General features: G+C 48.7%; 2 protein-coding genes across 2 annotated transcripts in view; one reads left to right on the top strand and one right to left on the bottom strand.

The window, feature by feature from the left end:
- The window catches only part of SCFD2 (sec1 family domain containing 2), a 422,076-nt gene extending 410,216 nt beyond the window's left edge, over window positions 1–11,860 (top strand). The window contains exon 9 of the mRNA XM_047797932.1: window positions 10,736–11,860. Coding sequence (XP_047653888.1) covers window positions 10,736–10,828 — 93 coding nt within the window. The 3' untranslated portion in view covers window positions 10,829–11,860. The remainder of the gene's footprint in view (window positions 1–10,735) is intronic.
- Window positions 11,861–19,275: 7,415 nt separating this feature from the next.
- Window positions 19,276–24,001, bottom strand: RASL11B (RAS like family 11 member B). Its single transcript, XM_047799272.1, has 4 exons — window positions 23,696–24,001; window positions 22,997–23,053; window positions 21,595–21,671; window positions 19,276–20,793 (listed from the first exon to the last, which is right to left on the bottom strand). Exons 1-4 carry the CDS (start codon window positions 23,835–23,837, stop codon window positions 20,323–20,325), a joined length of 747 nt encoding a protein of 248 aa, XP_047655228.1. The 5' UTR covers window positions 23,838–24,001; the 3' UTR covers window positions 19,276–20,322.
- Window positions 24,002–26,899: the final 2,898 nt, after the last annotated feature.

Here is a 26,899-nt window from a genome sequence, read left to right as displayed (position 1 = left end):
TAGCCCGGAGTTCCTGTCGTGGCTGTGGTTAACGAATACAACTAGGAACCATGAGGTTGCAGGTTCGGTCCCTGGCCTTGCTCAGTGGGTTAAGGATCCGGCGTTGCTGTGAGCTGTGGTGTAGGTTGCAGACGCGGCTCGGATCCTGCGTTGCTGTGGCTCTGGCATAGGCCAGTGGCTACAGCTCCGATTGGACCCCTAGCCTGGGAACCTCCATATGCCACGGGAGCGGCCTAAGAAATGGCAAAAACACACACACAAAAAAAATTCAGCCTGCACGGAAAGGTCCCCAGTGATGAGGATTTGCCCCTCCCCCACAGCCTACCTGAGTCCCTGAAGCTTTGGCTCCCAAGGAATCCAAAACCCACCTCCTTGAAGCACTCTCCCACCAGTGGTGCCTCTAGTTCCTGGGCCACATAGAATCTACCAGCAGATCAGGCTCAGGCCTCCTCCACGGGCCCTCCCCTAGGGCCACTCTTCTCCAAACCGAGTATCCTCAGTTCTTAGAGCCACCCCACCCTAGCCTGTGCAAGGGCCCCTCCCTCTCACACTTACTTACAACTGAGAGCCTCCCTTGCCGTGGGCTGATCCATACAGAGGCACTAGGGCTGCAGCCTCCTCCCACCATGGCCTCTGCCTGCCTCTGGGCCTTCTTTTCCGAGCACCCTTCTGCTGCTCCCCTCCAGCCTCAGGACTCGGCAGGGTTGCTTTTTTTTTTTTTTTTTGGTTTTTTAAAGCCACACCCATGGCATATGGAGGTTCCCAGGCTAGGGATCCAATCAGAGCTGTAGCCGCCGGCCTATACCACAGCCACAGCAACACCAGATCCATACATAACCCACTGATCAAGGCCAGGAATCGAACCTGCGTCCTCATGGATGCTAGTCAGACTCATTTCCGTTGAGCCACAATGGGATCTCCTGCAGTTATTTTAATTCTAGCGTCTCAAACAGGGTCTGGTACCAGGTGTCATGATTATTCATTGAATGTTAAATATTGAACACTAGAAACTGTACTTGCATCGTGGCAACATAAGATAAAAGCTTTTCTGGAGATTCTACCAACTGTTATTGATTCTGAGATTAGGGACAACTGAAACCGCTCTGTCCTTTGTATCCATTGCTATGACCTGTATCTATTCTATATCCACATGGATGCTTTTTGGACTCAGGTACAGGAACCTAGAATCGTGTCTATTAAGTCGAACTAGTCGATTATTCAGTGAACATCTATTGAACATCTAACCTTTGCCGAGCACTGTTCCTTGTCCTGAGGATAGAGCCGTGGCCAAGCTAGACTTGCTCCTGTTTCCATGGAACTTAGATCCTAATAGTGAGTGACTGACATTAAACACAGCAGCTCCAGCCAGATGTGAGTGTCCCAGGAACACAGGCAGGTGCTACGGTGGAAATACCTGGAGGGGGAGGGGCCTTCAGATGGCACGAGCCCCCCCCCCCCGGGGAGGTGAAGGCTGGCAAGCTGAGATTTGCCACGCATTCAGGGATCCTCTCTTCAGTGGAACTGCCGAGAGAAGCCACTTAATCTGGGGAGTTCCCATTATGGCTCAGAGGGTTAAGAACCCGACATCATGTAGGTGAGGATTCAGGTTTCATCCTTGGCCCCCGGGGAACTTTCATATGCTGTGGGTGTGGCCAAAAATAAATTAAAAAAAAAAAAAAAGGCACATCCGGAAATGAATTCTCTTTCATAAGAAGTGATCAGGAGAGCATGAAACAGTGGAATCTGGAAACCATGTTAACGCCGTTGGTCCTAGAAGGCTATTGTCATACTCCGCAATGGGCCTTGTCTCTACTCTTTGCCCATAGTTGCTGGTAACTGGGCTGATGGAAGAAAACAGGCATCTGGACGAGGCCCTCTTTCCTAACAACAAAGAAGGAATCAAAGAAGGAACCTGTCCACTCCCACCTCAAACAGCCTCAGCCAGAAGCCAGAGAGGCTCGCCCTGGCTCTGGAGTGCCTGTGCCCAGCATCAGCCTCTCTCACTCGCCACCTGATGTGGGGCTCTGTGCCCAGACAGCGCTGCAGGCTGAACCCTGTTGCTGGGTGGTGGCCAAGAGGCCAGCAGAAGCAAGCCTGGGATTACGCGAGGAAAATAACAGGGAGGGACTCTCCCAGAAAAAACAGGGACAGGCCAGCTCAGAAAACAGGAAGACCAAATGGGCAAGCTGACCCTGCCATCACGGCACTTTGCGGGCTAGTGCACATTGCATCAGCATGTGCATCTCCATTCCTGAGGCTGCACCTTCAGTGAGAAGGAAATAGGGGGAAAAAAAAAAAAAAGGAAGCCCAGAAATATGCTCACACACATACAATGTTACGCACCTGTAGAGGTTTGAGGATACCTAAATCCTGCCTCTAAACCCTGGTTCCCAGTTATTCTTTTTTGTTGATGTTTTTTGGTTTAGTTTAATTTTTATCTTCTATTATAGTTGGTTTACAGTGTGGGTTTGTTAGTTTCAGGTGTACAGCAACGTGATTCATATCATATATTTATACTTATACATATATCCAATTTGTTTTCAGACTCTTTTCCCATATAAGTTATTATAAATTGCTGAGTAGAGGTCCCTGTGCTACACAGTAGGTCCCTATTGATTATCTGTTTTATATATAGTAATGTATATATGTTAATCCTGTGTTCCTACTTCATCCACCCACTCCCATCTTTCCCCTTTGGTAACCATAAGTTTGTTTTCTATGTCTGTGACTGCTTTTGTTTTTAAATAAGTTCACTTGTACCAATTTTTTTTTAAGATTCCACATATAAGTGATATTATATATTTGTTTTTCTCCGTCTGACTGAGTGTGATAATCTCTAGGTCTATCCAGTTTTGCTACAGATGGCATTATTTCATTCGTGTGTGTGTGTGTGTGTGTGTGTGTGTGTGTGTGTGTGTGTATCACATCTTCCTTATTCATTCATCTGTCTGTGGCTTCCATGTCTTGGCTATTGTAAATAGAGCCATAGCGAATACTGGGGTGCATGTATCTTTTCAAATTATGGTTCTCTGGATATATGCCCAGGTGTGGGAATGCTGGAACATATGGGAGTTCTACTTTTAGTTTTTTAAGGAACCTCTATACTGTTTTCCATAGTGGTCGTACCAGTTTACATGCCCACCAACACTGCAGGAAGGTTCCCTTTTCTCCACACCCTCTCCAGCATTTATTGCTTGTAAACTTCTTGACGATGGCCATTCTTACCAGTATGAGGTGAACCCTTATTTATTGTCGTTTCGATTTGTATCTCTTTAATACTTAGCGATGTTGAGCATCTTTTCATGTACTTTTTGGGCATCTGTATGTCTTCTTTGAAGAAATGTCTCTTTAGATTATCTGCCCATTTTTTCGATGGGGTTGTTTGTTTTTTTTGATAGAGAGCTGCAGGAGATGAATGTATATTTTAGAGATTAACCCCTTCTCAGTTGCATTGTTCGCAAATATTTTCTCCCATTCTGTGGGTTGTCTTTTCGTTTTGTTTATGGTTTCTTTTGCTGTGCAAAAGCTTTGAAGTTTAGTTAGGTCCCATTTGTTTATTTTTGGTTTTATTTTCATTATTCTAGGAGGTGGATCCAAAAAGACATTGCTGTGATTTGTGGCAGGGAGTGTCCTGCCCATGTTTTCCTCTGAGAGTTTTATAGTATCTGGTCTTACATTTAAGTCTACAATCCATTTGGGGTTTATCTTTGTGTAAGATGTTAGAGAAAGTTCTAATTTCATTCTTTTACATGTAGCTGTCCAGTTTATACAGCACCACGTATTGAAGAGACTGTCTTTTCTCCATTGTATATTCTTGCCCCTTTGTCATAGACTCATTGACCATAGGTACATGGGTTTATTTCTGGACTTTCTAGCCTGTTCCATTGATCTGTGTTTCTGATTTGGGGCCAGTACCATAATGTTTTGATGACTGTAGCTTTGTAGTGTAGTCTGAAGTCAGGGAGCCAGATTCCTCCAGCTCTGTTTTTCTTTCGCAGGTTGCTTTGGCTTCCAGGTTATTCTAAAATCGATGCAGACCCCAAGGAGCAGTCAAGCAACTTTTTTTTCCATATACTTTATTATGAAATTTCTTACTCTAAGGAAACTATCCATGGAATTAAAGTTTTTTCCTTTTACCTGAGTTAGCTTCGGACCTTGTAATTTGAAATAGAAACTTTAGACAAAGTACAGGTCACAGTATTACACATGTTTACATTATTCCTATTAACATTGCCCTTCATGCCTACCCACTTCATGTGTCTTTAATGTTTGAACCAATCCTCTTAACAAGACTGAAGGCATTTGCCCTGTAAGGTTCTTGCACTTGTTTTCCCTCAAGTGACTTGTTTTTAAACAACCACCAGAAGGGACAACAGAGAGGAGACATCTGAAACCTCACTGGGTTCTCTAGCCTAAGCACAGCACACTTACCCCTGGGGCAACCAGTTTTCCAGAAAGCTCGATGGTATCCATGTAATTCATCCATCATCCCACTGGTTTAACAATACACACCATTTCTGTTGAACACACGTGTGTATGTGCATGTACACATGCAGCCCCTGTGCAAATGGGGGGCAAGTGGTGCCTCAAATATGAGTTGTGCTCAGAAACCAGTTCATCAGCTGGTTGAATATGCATGTTGGTGCTTATGCATATGAGTTGCTTTTACTGGGAAGCGTCTCCCCAAGTTTAAAAAAAAAAAACTAGATAAAAACCATTTTTATCCTCTGTTCTTTTCTATTCACAATGTTAGAGATCAGAGGGATATGGAATCTAAATCCTGGACAGCCAGGCTTCCTCCTTGTTCAGCAGAAATAGAACAGGAAGATGCTGGCACCTACAAATTATAGCGATGGCTGGGAGAAGCGGAAAGTGGGAAGAAGGCGAGCAAGTGGGCTGGGTTCCTCTTGCAGAAGCGTAGGCTGGCTGGGCACCGAGGCCAGCCGTCCCTCTTCCAGCTGGAGCAGAGTGCGTGCACCTGCGCCTGCGCAGAGCCCCAAGCTGCTTTTTAGGGATCTGGTCCAGAGGTGCCCTGGTGCCCTCCACTCATTTTTCTTTAGGATAGAAATTTTCATCATTGCCTTTGGTTACCTGAGAAAAAGCCAATCTTCTGAAAGGAATTCTTAGATGCTTAATTTGCTTCATGTGACACTTTGGACGACTGTGTTTATAAAATGTAAATTCCAGATCCAGTGGGCCAATTTCAGATTCCTTTAAGTACTTTCTTTTTCATTTTCGAGTGCCTTTTCCCCCAATTTAGCTAGGGTTTTTTGTTGTCATTGTTTTGTTTTTTTTAGAATTTTAAGGACTATTTTTGTCAAGAAATGCAGAAATGCCCTTCGTTGAATAGGCTAAAAACCTGAAAAATACTCTAAAGCATTCTGAAGAACAAAAGCTGCCTAAAAAGTAAAAATGCTTAAGGCCCATCAGCTATTATACTGTAAAGGAAGTGTTAGCTGCGTGATCCTGCCTGTTCTTCAGAAAAGGAATTTTAGATAAATGGATTTTCAGTTTACCCAAAGCTATTGAACTACCTCTTACCAGAGCCTCCCAATGTGAAAAACTTCCTGTTGACGGTGGCTAAACTCACTGCCGACTTCCTAGTCTTGTTTTCATGCATTCATTTAATCAGTCATTTGCTAACTCACTTTATCAAGGACCTGCTTAGGTATCAGACAGTGCTAACAAACAACAAGAAGACTCAGTTAAGGAGTTCCCATTGTGGCTCTGTGGTAATGAGACAGACGAGTATCCAGGAAGATGTGGGTTTTATCGCTGGTGTCACTCAGTGGGTTAAGGATCCGGCATTGCTGTGAGAAGTGGTGTAGGCCAGCAGCTGTAGCTCTGATTCAGCCCCTAGCCCAGGGACATCCATATGCCATGGGTGAGGGCCTAAAAAGAAAAAAAAAAAAAAAAGATAAGGAAACGAGAAAAACTGTGATACCAACTGCCCATGGGAACACCTTTAAAATTCAGGGAGGGGTGGTCTGGGAAGGCTTCCTGGAGGTGGTGATGTCTGAGCAGATTGTTAAAGACGACTAAGAGGTCTTCAGGCAAAGAGTGGGGAACCCTCATGCCAGAGGAAGAAGCACCCTCAAAGTCCATTTGTGACCTGCAAATCATTAAGGGTGGCTGGAATGTGGCACCAGTGGTGAGGGGGATGTGGTGGCCCCGGGGGGTGGGATGGAGAGTGCTGAACAGCTAGCAGACTCTAAGTCCTGGAATGCTTTCTGAGAGGGTGGGGAAGAAGTGGCAGGATTTTAAGCCTGTGAATACATACGATCAGAGGTACACTGGGGGATGTTGGCTCCCAACATTACCTCCTCTGCATCAGCCTCAGTGACTGCTGTGAGCTGAATAGAGGAAGGCAGCCAAAGGTGAGAATGGTGACAATGGTGATGACAAAGCAGGTACCATTTTAAACCCCTCCAGAGCCTGTCATGTGTGAAGTATTTTGGATATATGGTCACAGCTAATCCTTGTGATGATCATGTGAGTTGGCCATCACTGTTCCCACTTTACAGATGAGGAAATTGAGGCTCGGAGTGATTAAGTAAATCCTCCAGGGTCCAATGTCTGACAAGTGACCAGCTGGGGCCCAGCTCAGGTTGGATTCTCCTAAGTCTGTGCTCTTAGCCCCTCTACTGTCCAGTGAGGGTCCTTGGTCTCAGCTTTCTCCTTTGCTCAAAGACCCCCTTGGTCACTTCACAGGCTACCTTTGCCATCTATCTCTTTCTTTTCCTTCCACGAGTGGGTCCCAGACACCCTCTGGTTCAGTCCTCATGCTGTCTAAATATCCGCGTGTTTTGATGGGAGGGGCCTGGCCTTTGCTAGGGCTCAGTGGAGGGGACCCAACCATAGTCACTGTCAGCAGTGACTGGAAGCCAGCATATGACCTGAGAGGGATGGATTCTTTTGGCTGAGTTATCCCTGCTCTAGAAGTGGCCATATCATCTGAGTCTATAGCCGTTCCCCTCCGAGTTCCGCAACCCGACCCAAAGACAGAGCATCCTGGGGACTCCCTCCAGCCGTTACACTTGCCCTCCCCCGAGCCATCAGGAATCAGGCATCTTGGCCCTGGAACTAAGGACCCCAGGGCTGGTGGTGGGCGTGGGGGTGGGGTCCGGATGCTGGTCAGCTCAAGGGCAGGGGAGGGGCCCATGGCCATCAGCTATTCTGGCAAGAGTCTACTCCAGAGTCTCCAAAGGATTTTTGTCTTTATGTTTGCATTTAAAAAAAATATCTGAATAAGGGTGTCTTAACTTGTGGTATATGAATCCTAGTTGTCCACAAGCCTCACCTAAAACTACATTCAAAATCTTGTGTTCATGAACATTTGAGTATTTTTTTTCAGAGCGTTCTTAGTTTTCATAAGATTCAAAAGGAAACCACAGCCAGTCACAAAGCCACAGTAAAATAGCAGCTCGGGGAGCTCCCATTGTGGCTCAGTGGGTTACAAACCTGACCAGTATCCATGAGGGTGCAGATTCAATCCCTGGCCTCCCTCAGTGGGTTAAGGATCTGGCATGATCTGTGGTGTGTTGCAGGTGTAGCTCAGATCCAACGTTGCTGTGGGTGTGGAGTAGGCTGGCAGCTGCAGCTCTGATTCAGTTCCAATTTCAGCCCCTGGCCTTAAAAAAAAAAAAGGGCAGCTCAATATTGCCGAGCATCTCAAGATCTGTGTGGACTTGGCCTTATGTGTTTTTTTGTTTTGCTTTGTTTTTTGTCTTTATAGAGCCACACCTGTGGCATATGGAGGTTCCCAGGCTAGGGGTCTAATTGGAGCTACAGCTGCCGGCCTACACCACAGCCACAGCAATGTGGGATCCAAGCCATGTCTGTGACCTACCTCACAGCAACGCTGGATCCTTAACCCACTGAGGGAGGCCAGGGATTGAACCCGCAACCTCATGGTTCCTAGTCGGATTCGGCACTTGGCCTTGTGTATATCCAGGCCACGCTGCTATAAGCTCAGGGCTGTAGTTTTCCTTCTGGAATGGGTAGAGTGAGCCCCCAAGTGAAGTGACCTTCCCCAGGGCATGTGGCCCATCAGTGGTGGAGCTGAGCTCTCCTGGGCTCTGACGAGCTTGCTGGTCTGGGCGCCATCATTCTTAACCATCTATTAGGCCCAACCTAGAAGACCCTAAAGAGTGAGTGGAAACCCTTTCCAGAGCCACATATTCGAATGGTGTCTACACTGAATGATAAGGGGATGCTAATATTCAGTCTGCCCTCAAACGCTTATCACATGGCTTTCAAGGAAAAATGTGAGCACAGATTGCAGTGTATTTTTTTCTGCCAGAAATATGACTTGGCTGACAGTAACTATCTATTTTCAGGGATAATTCTCTTTCAAGAAAAAAGTAAGGAAGCTCCTATCGTGGCTCAGCGGAAATGAATCTGACTAGTATCCGTGAGGCTGTGAGTTCGATCCCTGGCCTCGCTCAGTGGGTTAAGAATACTGCATTGCTGTGGCTGTGGTGTAGGTTGGCAGCTGTAGCTCCAATTCGACCCCTAGCCTGGGAACATGCATATGCCACACATGTGGCCCTAAAAAGCAAAAAAAAGAAGAAAAAAGTAAAAGATTAATTTTTGTCTTAAACAGGAAACTTTTTTTAACGCCCTCATGTCTATGGAGTTCCCATTGTGGCTCAGGGGTTAAAGACCCAACATTGTCTCTGTGAGGATGTGGATTAGATCCCTGGCTTCAATCAGTGGGCTAAGTGTCTGACATTGCCACAGGCTGCAGCCTAGGTTGCAGCTGCAGCTCTGATTCAACCGCTGGCATGAACTTCCATATGCCACAGGTTCAACTATAAAAAGAAAAAGAAAAATGGTGCCCATTTCTTTACCAACAAGAACAAGGAGTTCCCATCATGGTCAACATAATGAACCCGACTAGTATCCGAGAGGATTCGGGTTCGATCCCTGGCCTTGTTCAGTAGGTTAAGGATCCAGTGTTGCCATGAGGTATGGTGTGGGTCACAGATGCAGCTCAGATCCCATGTTGCTGTGGCTCTGGCGTAGGCTGGCAATTGCAGCTCTGATTTGACTCTAACCTGGGAACATCCATATGCCGCAGGCATGGCCCTTTAAAAAGACACACACACACACACACACACAGCAAGAACAAGAAAATTATAAAATATTCCCTTCTCTCCTCCCCTCCCTCTGCGTCTCCTCCACATTAGCAGGTGGGCTCTGTGCTTGGCCAGTGAGTTGGTTAATTCATTGGTTTGGTTCCACCTGGGACAACTTTGGGGCTGGGAGGGGAAGAGAATAAGGTGTGAATGCCAGCCTGTTCACCCGCAAGAGGCGCAGCCAGGCAGTGTGCCGGTGGAGCCCTCACCTGCTGCCAGCCAGTGACCCCCTGCGTTCAGGAGCTGGGCACAGGAATCTGACGCCAATACCTCCTTCCCCACTTCCCATAGTCACCTCCTCATCTGCTGGCTTACAGCCCCTGCCTTGCAAAACCTCACCAGCCTGACAAAGCACATCACTGCCTCAGCCCGGCCCTGGGGGACGAGCTCCCCCAGTGCTGCCGAGGGATATCGCCCCGAAAGAGCAGCCTAGACTCGGGAAGACAGGAAGGGACCCCACAGGCCAGAGAGGCCAGAAGGTTCACGTGGACTAGGGGACTAAGCCCTCCCAGAGCCCTGGATGAGAGAGAAGGGACCAGACAGGCCCCTGGATGCTGGAGCCAGCCCACCAGGATTGGAGTCCTGACCCAGCTACTTCCTGTGCGTCCTTGAGCAGGTCACTTAACCTTTCTGTACTTTGTTTGCCTTATCTGCTAAATGGGAATAATATATGTAGCTACTTTGGAGGGTTGTTAGGAAGATGAAATAAATGGCTATTAAGTGAGATCATCCTCAGTGCCTGGCACATCATAAGAACTAATCAATGGTATCAGATATCAACAAAATTATCATTGTTATGCGTCAAATCGTGTCCCCTCCCAAAAGATGCTCAAGGCCGAACCCCTCGTACCTGCGATTGTGACCTTTTCAGGAAACACGTCTTTGCAGATGGCCTTACTAAGAGGAGGTCCTTAGGGTGAACTTGAACCCAATGTGACTGTGTCCTTATCAAAGGGAAGGTGTGGACACGGAGGCAGACACACATAAAGGGAAGACAGTGTGAAACATAAGGAAGCTTAAGAGGGAAGATTCTTCCTCACAACCTTGAGAAGGAACCAACCCTGCCAACACTTTGATCTTGGACTTCTGACCTCTAGAACTGTGAGACAAGACAGTTCTGTTATTTAAGCTTTGGGTACTAGGAAATTAACACAGTCACCATCATTATCACCCACCGCAACATCCAGCTCCTTGAGTGTGCCTTCTGCCTTTCCCTGAAGGAAAAAAAGTGCCCTAGAAGAGGGAGAAACCTCTATGTGGAGGTCAAATTACTGGATCACAAAGCGACGGTCTGATCAAGTTCAGTTCAGCAGCAAGGAGGTGGCTGGGCTTGGTCATTCTCACTGCACACCTGTTCAAGGTTCAGCATACACAGCCCCACCACCCCGCCAGCCATCCTTCCCAGCCTGTGCGCCCCTCCTTCCAGCCCAACGCCAGCATCTGGTGACCTTCAAGCTGCCGCCTTCTGGATTTTTCTCCAGTACCCACTCCATGCCTTCTCCCAAAGGAATGTGTTGCATTTTATTTCTCATCGCCTGATAAGCTGGGATTGGCTTTCCTAATTGTCTGCGGTGTGTTTGCCCTCCCATTGTTAGGTAATCGTGCTGTCCACGCGACTCCTCAAGCCACTTCTCATCCCTGAGCTGTTATTTGCTACTGACCGGCTGCATCCAGACCTTGGCTTCTGAGAGTCGCTGAGAAGATGAGACCTACCTGCGCTGGAACTCCCAATGTCACCATCCAAGATAGGCCTCCCAAACCTGTCCCTGTTACTAATCGTGGGTATGACTCAGTGCTGGCCGAGGGGTCTTGGTAGCCAGGCAGCGAAGTGCTTTGCCAGGATCGCTGCCATTCTTAAAAAAAAGTTTTGTTTTGTTTTGTTTTTTCATTTTTCTAAAAGCATCAGACTGCCCCTATCAGCAGGGCTAATTCATGCTAATTCCCCTTTATCCTTAACCCTCTATCTGTGATCGTTCTGATTCCACCTGCAAGTTCATTCATTTCTCAATAAGTGGATGTTGAGTGTTGGTAGATTACAAGCCATTTGATCTGCAGTTGCTCAAGGAGAGGTTAGACATGCTTTAGAATCGTGAGTGTGAGGAAAGTTTGTCTTTTTTAGATTATAGAGCTGAGGAGGGAACACTGCCAATAGGATCTGAGGCTCTCTTTCTCTCTTGATCTGAGACATTTCTGAAAAGGCGAGGAAGGGAGGAGTGGCCAGGGCGGTGCTGATTGTCTGCCTGTGTTGTAAATTGCCTGCCCGTACAAAGGGCTGCATTGTTCCAGTTTGCTTACTGGGCAGGGCTGCCAGCCTGCTTGAAAGAGTAATGGAGAAAAGTTGAGCGGAAAGTAATCTCTACCTATAAAAGGCTTCCTCTCCTCCCAGAGGAAAGCCCCAGTAAAGATAGATGGTCCAAGGACCCTACACGGGAACCCCACCCCTGTGACTTTGTGCTTTCCCGTTTCTACTGACATAGAAAGCTTTCTTTTCTGTGCATCTAAACTCTTCCTTCTGGCCAGAGCAGAAAACCTAGACCCGCAGAGTGAAATTATATAAGAACTCCAGCAAAAATGAACTGCCTGGCACCCCCACATCTGTAGGTGTATGTTGATGGACATTTCTCACCTCTCTAAAAGATGTTTGTAATAAAGAGACAAAGCTGCAAACCAGTGGTGAGTGCGGGTTAAACAGGTGGGGAAATAAAATGTCAAGCAAAACACTCGCATGGGTCTGCTTTCGGTTCTCTATGATGCGCTGTCGTTTTATGAGGAAACGGTGACCTCGGACACTGTTTTGAGATGTCATCAGAGCAGGTTTTCAAGACCTTGACGTTCTTGATCTTGCCCAAGGATGTTCTCCACCTGACCCTTGGTTCTTCCATGGCGCTGAAATGCTGGAGACCTCGGATGCTTTTTGTCCCTTCCACTCATTTATGAGTTGGAATTGTAATAAAAATAGAAGGAAGGAAGGAAGGGAAGGAGGGAAGGAAGGAAGGAAGGAAGGAAGGAAGGAAGGAAGGAAGGAAGGAAGGAAGGAAGGAAGGAAGGAAGGAAGGAAGGAAAGGGCAAATAGCCCCAAAGAAATGATCATTAAAGCAAAGACTCCTGTTTTCTAAGATAAAAAAGTAACCTGGGAAGTCCCCCTAGTGCCTCAGCAGTAATGAACCTGACTAGGATCCACAAGGATGCAGGTTCGATCCCTGGCCTCGCTCAGTGGGTTAAGAATGTGGGGTTGCCGTGAGCCATGGTGTAAGTTGCAGACTCGGCTTGGATCTGATGTGACTGTGGCTGTGGCTGTGGCGTAGTCTGGTAGCTACAGCTCAGATTCCCTAGGCTGGGAACTTCCATATGCCGTGGGTGCAGCCCTAAAAAAGCAAAAAAGCAACCTGTTGTATGTTTGCCTAAGAAGCAAAAAAGCAACTTGTTACGTGTCTCCGATCGTTCATTCATTCAACCATTCATTTATTCACTCCCAAATATCCAGCAGCATGTGCCAGGCCTTCAGCCAGGTTTGGGGCCACCCGGGGGCAGGATCCAGGTGCATTCTGGACTCTGTGGTCCTCATAGAATGAGCAGCTAGCATTTCTCCTGATGCATGGGCCCCGTGTGAGTGTCTGCTCAAGGTTAAGTTTTAAACCATATGTCTCTATGCAAAGGAAACTTTCTGGAAATGTGAAAGCCAGAGTGCTAACAGGTAGTTCCTTCTGGGAAGGAGTATATTATAGAAAGACTCCTTAATATACTCCCTCTTAGTATATCTGTGTCCTCCAAAATTTTTTTTTAATATCCACACCTGTGGCATATGGACGTTCCCAGGCTGGGGGTCAAATCGGAGCTGCAGCTGAGGCTTACAGCACAGCCACAGCAACAGCGGATCCGAGCCACATCTGTGACCTCTCCTTAACCCACTGAGTGGGGCCAGGGATTGAACCCACATCTTCACAGACACAACGTTGGGTCCTCCTTCACCTGCTTAGTCACCGTGGGAACCCCTCTCCAAGTTTTTTTCACAGTAACCACATATGTGTGTATGACTTTTTTGGCTTTAATGTATTTTTACAAGTTCATTTTCTCTTTCATAAAAAAAAATATTCAAAAGCTTCTAATCTGAACTGATACATGGAGGAAGTTTCTGACTTTAAATGTTATCATCAAGCAGTTACTATGTCCTGAAAATGCCCTCATATTAGATTAAATGTGGCCAAAGGCAGTCTCCGAGTAGTGAGGGAAACATCAAAAGGTTGGTTCATAATCATCTTTTTCCATCTCCATGGTCACTGGTTGGAGAAACTGATCTAGGCAGACAATCAGGTTGAAGAAGGCTTTGGAGAAAAGGTGAGCTGAGAGAAGATCGTGGTAATCAGAGTTTGGTTTGAACAAGAAGGTAGGAGGCACAGGATAGGACACACTGCTCCTTGAATGAAAAGCCAGAGCAAAATGAAAAGGTGGCGGGAATTCCTTGGTGGCCTCGTGGTTGGGGATCCAGTATTGTCACTGCTGTGCTGAGGGTTCCGTCCCTGGCCTGGGAAGTTTCGAATGCTGCAGGCATGACAGGAAGAAGAAAAAGAAAGGAAGGAAGGAAGGAAAAAGGTTTGACATAAATCCTGCAAAGGGCTTTCACCAGATAAGGAAAATGAGGAGATTCTGGAAGTAGCATATCGAGCCCTAGGCAGGGCTTCCAGAAACCCCTCTGGTATTGCCTTCTCCTTGTGCTCACTGCCTTGGGGAGGATGGAGTGAGGGAAACTCCCATCATGCTCTTGGCGCCCTGCGGAGGAGCAGTGGTTAGAGCAGAGCTCCATGGTCTAGTCTGGGTTTAAGGCAGCTCTGCCACTCTCCAGTCATCAGTGGCTCCATCTGTAAAAGCCCAATCATGATGAGTGGTACCCAGCTCAAGAGAGGGCTGCTGGACAGGGATGCCATCCCCAACACAGCAGCTAGCATGCGACCCCAAGGAATGTGGGTTTTCACTGCTGAGGACACCAGGGAAGTCACCTCACAAAATGATAACATCTCAACAGGAGAATAATGTCAAGAGAAAAGCTGGAGGCATTGCTGAGGAGATGAGAAAACAAAGAGGGAATAACACCCTGGTCCTACACACTCCCAGGACCATACAGCTCAGAGGCCAGGAGCAGTGCCTGGAGCCCCGTCCTACGGCTTGGATTCCAATCCCCACCCCCTCCACACAGTGGTTCACTTCTCCTGGTCTTAGCTGACTGTGAAACAGGACAATGATGGGACGTTCTGGGTCAGGTTGTGAAAATTAAGACTTAATAGTTGTAAAGCACTTAGAACATGGCATGTGGCACACTGGCTGAGAGCATAGAAGAATTATCATGACTGGCTGTTAACATCTGATGACTGCCCGGAGAGAACCCTGCCCCTAACAGAACTTTCTCCATCACTAAGAGTTCTGTGCATTCTGAGACTGACATCCTGACTTAAACATTTCAACCTCATCCAGATGGAGCAGCCCTAAAGGGGCTCTCCCCTTCCAGATATTCAGACACCTGAAGGTGGCTTAAAAGGCTAAGCTGAATGGTCATGCTGGTTTCTTCTCTCTTAGCCGAGGTCTGAGTGTGCACCGCCTAAACCCTGGCTGGCCAGAGCTCAAAGGTGCATGTACAATGCAAGCCTTCTGCCAAGGATCTCCTCATGGGACATTTTTTTTTCTTTTGTCTTTTTAGGGCCACACCTGTGGCATATGGAGGTTCCCAGGCTAGGGGTCGAATCAGAGCTGTAGCTGCCGGCCTTCACCACAGCCACAGCAACTCGGATCTGAGCCACATCTGTGACCTACACCACAGCTCTTGGCAACGCTGGATCCTTAACCCCCTGAGCCAGGTCAGGGGTTGAACCCACAACCTCATGATTCCTAGTCGTGTTTATTTACCACTGAGCGGCAGGGGAAACTCCAATGGGACATTCTTTATAAACACAATTGATGGAAGTGTAAATACTCCTTAGCAATTGACTTCCACTTTTGTAGACCCTCCTTCTGCAGTCCGCTTCCTGGCAAACAGAGCAGGCTTGGCAAAGTGTTAGGAGGTGCCTAGGAGGTGTGGCAGCCCCGGGTTGTCCCCACAGGACGGGGCTGTGGATATGGCTTTGTCTCCCCCAGGACCCCCTGCTTTACAGTGTTATCCCAGTAACAAAGGATTCCATCAAGCTCATCCCGAGACTACTATTATTTATTTAATCCTGGTTACCAGAAACAGAATCCCAACAACAAATAATCCAGGATTACAAATGGCATCTGTCATTGCCGCCCAAGAAACATTAAGAGAAACGCCATCCCTATTTTAAACAGAATTTTAGAACCCAAAACCAGATGATGGAGGGCATTTGAGAAGGGAGAGTGGGGGGGTGTTTGCTCAGATCTTGTCACCGTTAGGAATAACCCTGAGCCTCGCCCCTTCCCACCAATTTAGGAGAGTAATGAGGACAAGAAGAACTTTGTGGAAACTTCTCTTTTTAGACTCTAAAGGGGGGGCAGAAAACAGTAGTTCTCCTGGATTAGTCATTGTAATAAATAAAGGTCTGTAATTCTTCCCCCCCTCTCTGAGCGCTGGGTCTTGACTTACCCGCAGAGACTCTCAGGGCAGCCCCATCCCCCACCGCGCCCCCAGGAGTTCCCCAACAGCTCATTCCTACAAGCTTATGCATTTGTCCAGAAAACACATCTGCTTTCTCCCTCGCAGGGTGTAAAATACATGTCACAATCCCATTTTTCGCCAGGACAAGGGGCTCACTGTAGACAGACCCCAGAGCTCTTGAACTTGGGGCCGAGGTAGGCCGGTGGCAGGGCAGAGCCTGGGAGCCAGAGGCCAGGAGCGTTTAGCCATCTCAGCCTGGGGCACAGCGCCAGGCCGGCTGCAGAGCGTTCGAATGGTTTTGATTTGCGGCAGGGAGGAAACTCGAAAGCCAGACATCTCGACAGACAAGGATCCGGTCTTGAGGCAGACAGGCTGTGGGCTGTGCAGGGGGGCCCCCGCCCCAGCCTGGATGTCTTTATTACCGAGCTGGGACTAGAGGCCAGTGTGCAGCCGGCTGATGGCAAGAGCAGAAGTGGCCATGGCAGCGGGGAGGGCCAGGGGCCAGGGAGGAGCCACAAGCCCAGGGTAGCAACAGGGAGACTGGCAAAAGGCCACCGCAAAACATGGGCCAGGATGGGGAGGGCCAGTGTCTTTGAGACAGAGGAGCAGAGAGCTTTATGCGACGGGGGTGGGTGGGGAGTGGGGGGCTTTGCTGAAAGGAGCCAGAGCCAGGCAGGGGCGGGCCAGCTGCGTGGCATCTAGGCTGTGGCATCAGACCAACCCGGGTGGAGTCCGGGATCTGCTGCTTGGGAGCTGGACCAGCACTTCCTTCTTCTGAGCCTCCTTCTCCGCATGTATAGAAGGAACTAAAGATGGATTGTGGGGATGGCAGTTATTTAAAATACCTGCTACAGGCCCCGGCATATAGGTTTTCAGTCAATAGAAGCAGCGATTGTAAATGTTTGTCTGAACGTCTCACACACTGGACGTTACTAATACAACCACTTAGAATGAATAAAACAAACGTGAGAGAATCTAATCGGGGAGCCTTGTCACTGACTTTGAAATGATATTTTTATGTATTTATTTATTGTATTTTGGGGGGGGTAAAGGAGAAAAAGATAGCTTTATTGCTTTGCCAGGCAAAGGAGCCACAGCAGGTTAATGCCTTAAAGACTGTACCCCCCTTGGAAGAGATTAGGAGGTGGTTTTATAGTTTGGGGAGTGGCAAACAGGGCCCTAGATAAGGCTCATGTCAGAGGCAAGCTTGCATTGTCTTTCAAAGCTGGTGTTTAGTGGCCCCAGGACTGGTTCTGGTGGTCCTCCTTCTTCCCAGAATGAAGAATGCTGCATCAAGTAGTTCTTCCATTTGTTGGGGGTTTTAGTTCTGCAGAAAGCCTCAAAGCTATTATTTATTGGCGCACCAGCATTATGTGGAAGTTCAGGAGCCAGGGATCGAACCCAGGCCACAGCAGTGACCATAGCCGCTACAATGACAAGGCCAAATCCTGAACATGCTGCACCAGGAGGGACCTCTGGAAATGAGATGTTTTTGAATCTCGTGTTAGCACATGTCCCTTCCTGCTGTCAACACATAGCCCCTTCTCAGAGGTTAGGTTAGGCTAGAAGCGTAAAAAAATTGCCCTCCATACAACGAAGGTTGGCGACATCATGAGAAGCCTTGTCAAGAGCAGGAAGGGCATAACCCTGTGGGGAAACAGATGAATGCCTGGCACTGTGCCATTTTAGGCCCTCAAGAACCATTCATTATGGCTGCTTCCCTTGTCCCACAGGCCCACGTGTACAGCAGTGGCCTATATATGAAATCTTATAAAGAACACTGACCATGGTCCAAGGACATTGATGCCCCCCCTTTGTGTGAACTCGAGGACATCCCTCAAGACCCCAGGCCTGTTTTTCTCAGCTGTCAAGTGCTGGTATGACCCCCCCACACACACCCCCAAAACTGACAGCATTAACGGCCTGAACCCAGCCAGAACCCAGATTGGGACTTGAATCCACATGCTGGGACTCGAACCCAGCCTAAACCCAGATTGGAACTTGAACCCAAGGTTTTAAATTAGAATCCCTCACCCTGTGCCTGGACTCGCTGTGGTTCAGGTTCTTCATGCCTCCGTGCAGAAGGAATTCAGCGAGACAAAGTGATAGGCAAGAAATAGGTTTATCAGGATAGGACCCTTGTGAGGGATGCAAGCGGGCAGGCTAGGAGGCTCAGCCCCAAGGATCCGGTGGGCTACAGTTTTATCCTCCAGGGGGAGTGGGGGTTGGAAAAGCCCACCTCTTCCTTTCTGGGAGTAGCAGCTCCTCCTCACTATTCCGGTAAGGTGTATTCAAATCAGCAGAAGGCCAGGGATGCGGCCCTCAAAAAGACAAAAAAAAAAAAAAAAATCAGCAGAAGGGTGGTCCTCAAACTCCTGCCCTTGGTCTGAATCTGAATGAAGACCTCATCCCATCCCCCAGCCAAGGACCTAAGGCTATTCTCACACTTCCACTCGTCAAGCAAGCCTACCTTGTTCTGATGGTTTTGAGCAATTTATTTACTTACAGTGATCTCCCAATATCCTCTAAGTTTCCCTCATTATCCCCCGTGGTCCTTTATCGGGATTTCTAAAACTACCCATGCCTACTCCATCCCTATCACCCTTAGGGTTATCCTAAGGATTAAATGACACCAGGTAGGGGAAAGCAGTCCTCAGACAAATATCGAGTGTGGTTATTTGCCCATAAAGACGGTGACTCACTTAGCTTGTATGAAAGGGCTCCCAGGCAGGATGGAAGCAGATGAGAGCCCTGGCAGTTTTAGCACATTACCTGGGGCGGGAGCTATTTGGGAGGGGCTCCCAGATCAAAGGCTAGGAGCTTCCCGATGAGCACAAAATGCACTTTTGGAAAGTGGCATACCCAAATGGAGCACATACAGAAAGGCAGCAGTCCTGTGTAGAAGAAGCACGATGGTGGCTTAGCTAAGCGATCTCTTACCAGCCTAAAACATCTGTCCCATATTTGTCTTCGGTGGACCCAGAGGATCAGGAAGGAAATGAATAAGAGAGATGCTCCCTGTCACTCTAAAGCAGACACTTACAAGCAATAAGGCTCGCAGGCCTGGGCCTTTGACAAGTTATGTAGTTTGTTTTCAAGCCTGTTTCTACATCTGCAAAGTGGGCGTAATAATAATAACGTGCCTTATCAGTTTGTTGGGAGTCTTAAGCGCCCACCCCAGGAAGGCATCGTGCCTGACTTGATGTGCCCAAGCTGAGTGATACTTGGTTTAAAGGACAGAAGGGGAGTGTTTCAATCAAGAACAAGTCAGGGGGAGTTCCCGATGTGGCTCAGCAGTTAATGAACGCAACTAGGAACCATGAGGTTGCGGGTTCGATCCCTGGCCTCGCTCATTGGGTTAAGGATCCAGTGTTGCCATGAGCTGTGGTGTAGGTCACGGATGTGGCTCAGATCTGGCGTTGCCGTGACTGTGGTGTAGGCCGGTGGCTACAGATCTGATTCGCCCCCTAGCCTGGGAACTTCCATATGTCGAGGGTGCGGCCCTAAAACAAACAAATGAACAAGTCAGACATCTGCTCTCTTTAAATGAGCTTTTATTGTACATAAAATAAATTAATTACAGTTTCAGCCAAAGCATGAGTGGCTTTTTAAAGTGCATCTGGGTAAGGGGGTTTGGCGGTTGCCCCTGCCTCTGTTCACTCGCTGTAAGATAAGTGTTCTGTCGTGAAGCCACAACTCAGCCAGGTCCGGAAACCACCCAGCGTCATTGCTGTGAGCTGCTGACACACCACACACCAAAATCAATGGACACTGTTTTTTTCTGGACCTGATGAAACAATTTTTTAAAAAAATCATACTGTCTCACAATGACTCCAAGTCTGGGGCCGAAGTGCTTGAGTCCTCAACCACTCAACACATACCCAGCCCAGCTCAGCATACGCATCAGCATCAGGAGGTAGGAGCCTCCTGCAGGCCCAGAAACTCACACGTGTCTGTATATATAACATTCGGCCCATAAGCTCCACCCTTTGGGGAAGGCGAGGGTAGTATTTTCCTCCTCGTTCTTTCAAAAGAGAAATCTGGGTATCCTTCAGGTTAGAAGGGCAGCTTATAACAAAGAGGATCCCAGAAACACATATACTTGTATGAGAAAAGCAATTCTTCCTCTTGGGGGAGGAAAAAAAAAAAAAAAAAAGGAAAGGAAGACAGAAGAAAAAAAAAAAAAAAGAGGACAGCTCATGAAGGCTTCATCTGTTCCTTCATTCCCGCTGTAAATCACATCAATACATGGGGGAGACTACAACTGACCATCATTTACAAGGTTGTTGACAAAATCTGAACCCCTCGTGTCCCTCCCCCACTCCGGAGGAAGAGCCACAACACGGGGGGGGGACGTTTCACATATTCACAGGGTGGCTCAGTGGGCTCGTTCCAGCCACCTCAGTTCTGTCCCCCTGCTTAGGACAGCGCTTCTTCTTCGGCCGCAGTTCCGTAGGCTCTCTTGGCCCCTTGGCTCCAGCCCTTTCTGGACCCATGACTCACTGCCAGCATCCAACGTTCCTGCTGAACCTTGGGTCTCTCTTCCCGGGAAGACCAAACCCCCTGGAGCGCCCCACCCCGGCGTCAGACGGAGGTGACAGTCCTGACTTTGGCAGAGAGGGCTTGCTTGAACCTCCGCTTGAGGTCCTGCATGTTGGGGGACTTGGGCCTGGGGATGAGGGAGGTGCGCCGCTTCTCTGGAGTGCTGCTGGGCTGCTGCTTGTGACTCACTTCTTTGCACAGCACGTGGAAGGCGTTGTAGACGTCGTTGTCGTTCTCGCTGACGGACACTTCGTAGAAGGAGCAGCCCAGCATGCTGGCCAGCTGCAGTCCGAGCTGGGGGTCCACCTGCTTGATGTGCAGCAGGTCGGCCTTGTTGGCCACGACCACCACGGGCAGCCGGGCGCCCAGGTGCAGCTGCTGCACGTGCTGGTGGAGCTGGCCGGTGAGTTCGTAGCTCTTGTAGTCGGTGATGGAGAAGACGATCACCACGGCGTCGGCCCAGCGGATGCACCGATTCAGCTGCTCCGTGCAGCTCAGGCCGTTCTCGTGGACCTGGAAGAGAGGGGTGACAGCAAGGTGAAGGGCGAGGGCGGGAGAGCAGGTTCAAATGAGCCCTGAGCAGGAACGCCAGGTTGCGGGGCCATAAACCAGTTCTTTCGTCTCCACCCTCACTCAGGCTTTCTCAACAATATGTTGATCCAGCTGCATGGAGCTGGAATAAATAACAGAGCAGCTCGCCACACTCAAGTGGAAAATTGACCTGCAGAGAACTCCATGCAGGGAGACTTTGTAGTTGCACAAAATGGGAAATTAACTGGCTAGACAGTAAGTCTGGGGAAGCAAAGATAGGAGCTGGAAGCATTTAAACCTGGATAACTGCCCAGTTCAAGAGGGGGAAAAAGAAAGCACACACACACACACACACACACACACACACTCTTGCATGGTTCTTTGTCTATTGAGTAACTTTCCAGAATATAAAAGTGACTGCAAGTGTTTGGACACTATACCTAGATGTTTGATTTTTATTGCCAAAAACACAAATGTAAAAACCGACCTTTCTAACCAGAGTAAGGGCGTGGTGCCAAGTCCAAGTGTGTTTGGTTTGGTCTCTCCTGCTGGGGAGAATCCTCCCAAGAGAAGATTTCTGCCCCTTAGCCAAGTCTCCCAAACTGAGCCAGGCTCAGACTGACCATGAGCCAGATACAACTGAAATGACAAGCATATAAAAGCCGAGACCTGACTCCCCAAGTTTCTCTCCTCCTTTGGTGTGAGGTACCCTGAAGACAAATGAACAAGTCCACAGCCAAGCAGACCACCTCTGACCAAGTCACATATCTCAGAGCTTCTCACCTGAATACCTGGAGTGTCTTGAACCTGAATAGCCAGGGTTTCGCCTTCTATTTGGACTTGTCTGGTATAGAGATTACCTAGGAAGGAAAAAAAAAATTATGTTCTTCCTTCCTGTACAACTTTTAAAATATTGTGGCTTTTTTTTTTCTTTCTTTTTTTCTTTTTTGGCCACTCCTGCGGCACGGATAAGTTCCTGGGCCAGGGATCAAACCCACGCCATAGCAGGAACCCACTGCAGTGACACCACCAGATCCTTAACCCACTGCACCACAATGTTTTCAATCCCTGTGGGATATTTTTTTTTACTTAGAAAATATGACTTAAACCAATGCACAAAAATAAGCTATAGGTTCTTCTATTTCATGGGCTTATTTCAGATCTTTTAAAAACAACTGCCATTTTAACCCCATATTAGCAGATTTATTAAAACTAGGACAAAGCATGTAAGTTTTTGGAAACTTAGTTGTTTAATTTTAAATGAAGCATCCACAATTAGAGAATTTCCTTGAAAAAAATTCCCTTGTTCAGCATGTGTGAGATTCTGTTTCATTTTAGTACTGATCACTCTTTGGCATAAATTTTATATTTTAGTCATTAGATATAATGGCTTGGTGGGCAAATATTGTTAGTCAATGCACAGCCAACATTATCAATTGCAATAAAAGTGTGACATAACATAGCTGACTCTACATCAAAGCAGAGGGCTGTCATGCCTTATCTTGAGATGCTTTATATAGTGCATTTCAAATAATCCCCCGAAGGTACTTCATATGGTCTAAGGAATTAAGCAATTTGCTAACAGAGCATAGGTAGAAAGCCCTTAAGCCTCCCCAGTAGATATTCTTAATCGCAGGGATTGAAATCCTGTCCTCTCATTAATTCAGGAACTCTCCTTCTAAAATTTTACCATCAAGTTACTTTTCTTTGTGACAAGAAGAGAACTTTGGGTTTACAACTGCTCTCTTTTGGCCTTTGCTTTCAAAGGTCACCTCTGAAAGGCAGCCAGCAGTGAGGGTGAGGGGTGGGGTGGGGGGAGGAGCTGGCCATCTTTTTTTTTTTTTTTTTTATGACTTTTGCAGGAGTGTTTTGAAGGGAGAGGCTCTTGAGTACAAAGGGTGCTTCCAGCTGGGGTCCCTATAGTTAAAACATACCAAGGGGAATACTTTCAGGCACTTGATAAAATGATGAATGGGCTTGGAATGGAATGAGGCCAGATGGCAGTTATGGGGGTGGGGGGTGGAGTATGGGAGGGGGCAAGTGAAGTTGGAGGTGACAGGATCCCGGGGCTCAGACTGTCACTCTGAAGGACCCTGCCCATAGTGACAGGCACACACACGTAAATGGGAACAGCAGTACTGGTGCAAGCTGACAGCATTTTCCTCAAACAAATTTATTTCCTCACCTGCATTTCTTTCATAGTCACCAATGAATCGTTTGGTGAGGAACCGGACGACCAGAGCTGCAGGTCAGAAAAGAGAAAGCAAAGAGGGTTAACCTTGGCCCAAGAAGTTAGGCTAGTCTCCACCCCACCCCCCAGCCTAAAAAACAATTCTCAGAGAAAGCCAGCCGGCCACCAAATGAAATTCCTACCCTGCAACTCCTTGACCCTTCTTCCAGACACAACGGAGAGGGGGCTAAAGGCATCGTGAGTTATGGCCCTGTCCAGCTGGAAGGGTCATTTGGTCCCAACCCCCATCCCCTGAGCCCGGCCGAGCCCCACCTAAGCCTTCCCGCAGACAAACATCTTTCCCAACCTTAAAGATCTCCAGGAGGGGATTAACATTCACTAACTCCCCTTTCTGTGCCAGGCTCTGCCAGAGGCTCAAGAACCCAAAAATTCGAATGCCGATCGTGCGGGTGGTATAGAGGGTTGTCTGGCCATTCAGGGTCAGTTTGTTTCCCTCATATGATGAAGGAAGGGGTTGGAAAGGACGATAGCTAAGGTCCCTCCCGAGGGGCAGCGGGTCAATAGGAGAGAGCGAGCGGTCCGGTGGCAGCTCCCTTCTCTCCACCACGCCTCGATTAACCGCGACTCCCAGCGGGGGCCGCCCACCTCCAGCGGGGGAGTTAAACGGGTTCTCGCCGGAGCGCGAGGACTCACCGGTCTTGCCCACGCCGCTGGCCCCAACCACGGCGATCTTGACCAGGCGGCGGCCCGCCGCCCCTAAGCAGCAATCGGCGGCGGCTGCGCTGCCCGGGGCGGGGTACTCGGCGATGGTACACATGTTCTGAATAAGGCGCATCGCCGCTCGGCGGGGACTGCACCGCGCGGGACCGGACCTGCGGGTCGGGAAGAGGCTCGCGCTACGAGGGAGCAGGCGGGAAGACAGAGCAGGGGAGTCCGCGATAAAAAGGTACCAGAACCCGCGCGTAATACGTCTCCGGAGGGCTCAAGTTCCAGGCTGGGACTGCACTCCGGCTGCGCGCGCGCCGTTTTGTCCGGGGCCGGCTCCGCCCCTTTCCTCCCGTGGCCAATCCCCGGGCGCCTTGCGCAAGTCCCCGCCCCCGGCGCCTCTCCGCGCGCGCGGCGCCCCTAGGGTCGCCAGGAGCTGGTTCCCGGCCTCGTGAGGCGAGGGGAAAATGGGGCAGCCGGCCCGGGAGGGGGGCAGCATGTGGGCTGGAGCTGGCGGCGCAGCCAAAGGCGGAGACCGGGAGAGAAGCGCTGGGCGCAGGCTGGGGTCCTGCTGCGCCGGCACAGGGCAGATGCTGTGGCTTCGGAGTTGGGGGCGCCTCGGTTCCAGGAAACTGGGGGCGGCCGTGGGGGAGCTGCCTGGCCGCCAGTCTACCTGCCTGACCGCCCGGGAGAGCGCGACCCCGGGCCCCCCATGAGCATTACCAGCCATCTGCACCCGCCTGGATGCCCAGCCCTCCCGCTACTCCCTGCAGCCAGCTGACCTCTCTGCCCCGCGCCCTCCACCCTCAGGGGAGCTGCGCCCAGGGGGCTGGGGGGCCTCTAGGGTATGAGCGCTTGAGGTCGCCCGTCCTGCTCACCGGCTTCGCGCCTGTTTCCTTAATTGGGGGCACTGACTTGGGTACGTGCGCCCAGGATGGCATGCCCGATTATAGATTTGACTGCAGTGGCCATCAGTAACAAAAACCCCTTACCCATTCCCCTGAAATGTGGCTTTGGGGGGGAAATAACGTCACCCATTTTGCTCTAGCTCTTGTTGGCAAGGTGGCGGATCACTCACCCTTTGACAAGCTCACGTGAACACGCGTGCGGTCGGGTGCGTGTACGGCACACTCAGAGGCAAATCTAGAAGTAATTATGGAACAAGCTTTCTAGCAGCCTCACACACAGTCACACCTCCTCCAAGATCTGTGAAAAGGAAAGAAACAGCCCAGCTGTCTCTGTGTACTGACTGGATTGGGAGGCAGACATTCCAAAGGGTATGCACTTAGTCTCTGGCCATCAGGAATGGCAAGGTTGGTTAAGTGACTTGATGCCAACTTGTGCTCATAAAATCCCGAGCTCCAGCCCCTTACATTCTTACCAAAGACATCTTCAATAGTGGGCTGAATTCTCCATCCAAGCAATATTCTGTAGCTGAAACTGACTGCAGAATGTCACCAGACACTCAGGCTGACCCCCCCTCCATTCCCCCTCTTACCCTCCCTCCTGCCCACCCACCTAACTGGGTGGGCCCCTAAAGTTCCAGCGGCTTTTATCCCAGAGGCACATGACAACAAACGCTGTGGCATTGTGCCCATGCCCACATTAAAGGTTGAAGGGTAAAAGTAAACCAGTTCCCTTCTTCTCAGGTCAGGCATTTAGTTCGGACTCTCTTTTCTAGCCTTGACTTAACTGACCAGGTATTTAATAAAATTTATGATGCTGACCCAGTTTAGGCGCTGCGATGAACCCTCTGGCCTATCACAGTTTAGGTGTTTGCAGAAACCCAAGGAGGAAATAGAAGAGTAATCTCGGAGTTCCCGTCTTGGCTCAGTGGTTAAGGAATCCGACTAGGAACCATGAGATTGCGGGTTTGATCCCTGGCCTCGATCAGTGGGTTAAGGATCTGGTGGTGCCATGAGCTGTGGGGTAGGTCACAGATTCGGCTCGGATCTGGCGTTGCTGCGGCTGTGGCTTAGGCTGGTGGCTACAGCTCCAATTAGACCCCCTAGTCTGGGAACCTCCATATGCCAGCAGGTGGAGCCTGACAAAAGACCAAAAAAAAAAAAGGGGGGGGGGAGTAATCTCAAATTGCCTAGGATAGGTGACTTAATTAGCAAGATATACAACCTTAATAATAAGCATAATAAGCATAAGAAAAGGTTGACTTCTAGGGAATTCAGCCATTTGAGTCAGAAGGGAAAAGGGTGTATCCAAAATACCCTACGTTTTCCTGCATTGGTTTAATTCCAACTTGAATTTCATAAAAATTGCAAAAATGCTCTGTTTCTTTGTTGCTATAAAATCAAACTATATTAAAAAAGACGATAGGGACAGTAACCATGTACTTTTCAAACCCCTCCCCTCCAAAAAATGCCTGTAATTCTATCATGCTTACATGGTAAAATAAGGATGTAGTCTCAAAGTTTTGCTTAACTGCATTTACACACACACACATACACACCCTTGACAAAACTCGTCAAGAGGAATTTTGCTTTGAATCCTTTTAGCTTCTGGGGCTTGATTTTCAGTACCATGAGCCTGCACCAAGCCTATGATTTTTCTGTCTGAAACACTAAGGCTGAATTTGGTATTCTAATTTTAGCTTGAAGGATCTGGCTGTGCTTTAAAGAACACAGAAAAGAAAGAAGAGATGGATGGAGAAAAGCTCCTCGAATTCCAAACATCTAGCAAAGAGCCCTCCTCCACCCCACCTGCCTCAGAGAATGACACTGAGAGTTATCCCTTCTCGGAAATTCATAGAATTAGTCAAAAGCAAAGGGAAGGAGCAGGAGAATTGATACATTTTGATGGCTTGTTTTATTCCAGGCTGTGGGCTAGGGATTATCTCCTTTTACCTTCATGACAGTCCTAAGTGGTACATGTCCTCATTACTTCCCATTGCAGTTTTTAGTGCTGCTTAGTAAACCATCTCAAGCCTTAGTGGCTCACAGTTCTGTGGGTTGACTGTGCTCAGCTGGGCGGTTTGCCCCCATGTTCTTGCAGCCAGATGGCAGCGGGAGCTGGAGTCATCTAAAGCCTCATCTGGGCTGGACATCCGAGATTGGTATCTTTTCACTGACCTGTCTGCATTTCAGCTGGAATGGCCAGCATCTCTCTCTGTCTCTCTCTCTCCCCCCTGCCTCTCAGTGCCATTAGCTCAGGCTCCCTCACAGCACGGTGGGTGGCTTC

The sequence above is a fragment of the Phacochoerus africanus genome, chromosome 10 (assembly GCF_016906955.1).
Source record: "Phacochoerus africanus isolate WHEZ1 chromosome 10, ROS_Pafr_v1, whole genome shotgun sequence".
Classification (NCBI taxonomy): Eukaryota; Metazoa; Chordata; class Mammalia; order Artiodactyla; family Suidae; genus Phacochoerus; species Phacochoerus africanus.
Note: the sequence above shows the minus strand (reverse complement) of the source record. Positions and strands in the feature narration are given on the sequence as shown.

What these genes read in the sequence shown, in the direction of transcription:
- RASL11B (XM_047799272.1), bottom strand. Translation starts at nt 23,837, where the DNA reads ATGCGCCTTATTCAGAACATGTGTACCATCGCCGAGTACCCCGCCCCG. An exon ending in CAGCGGCGTGGGCAAGACCG is followed by an intron (nt 23,054 to 23,695) that starts GTGAGTCCTCGC and finishes TCTGACCTGCAG; the next exon opens with CTCTGGTCGTCCGGTTCCTC. An exon ending in TGACTATGAAAGAAATGCAG is followed by an intron (nt 21,672 to 22,996) that starts GTGAGGAAATAA and finishes TTTCCTTCCTAG; the next exon opens with GTAATCTCTATACCAGACAA.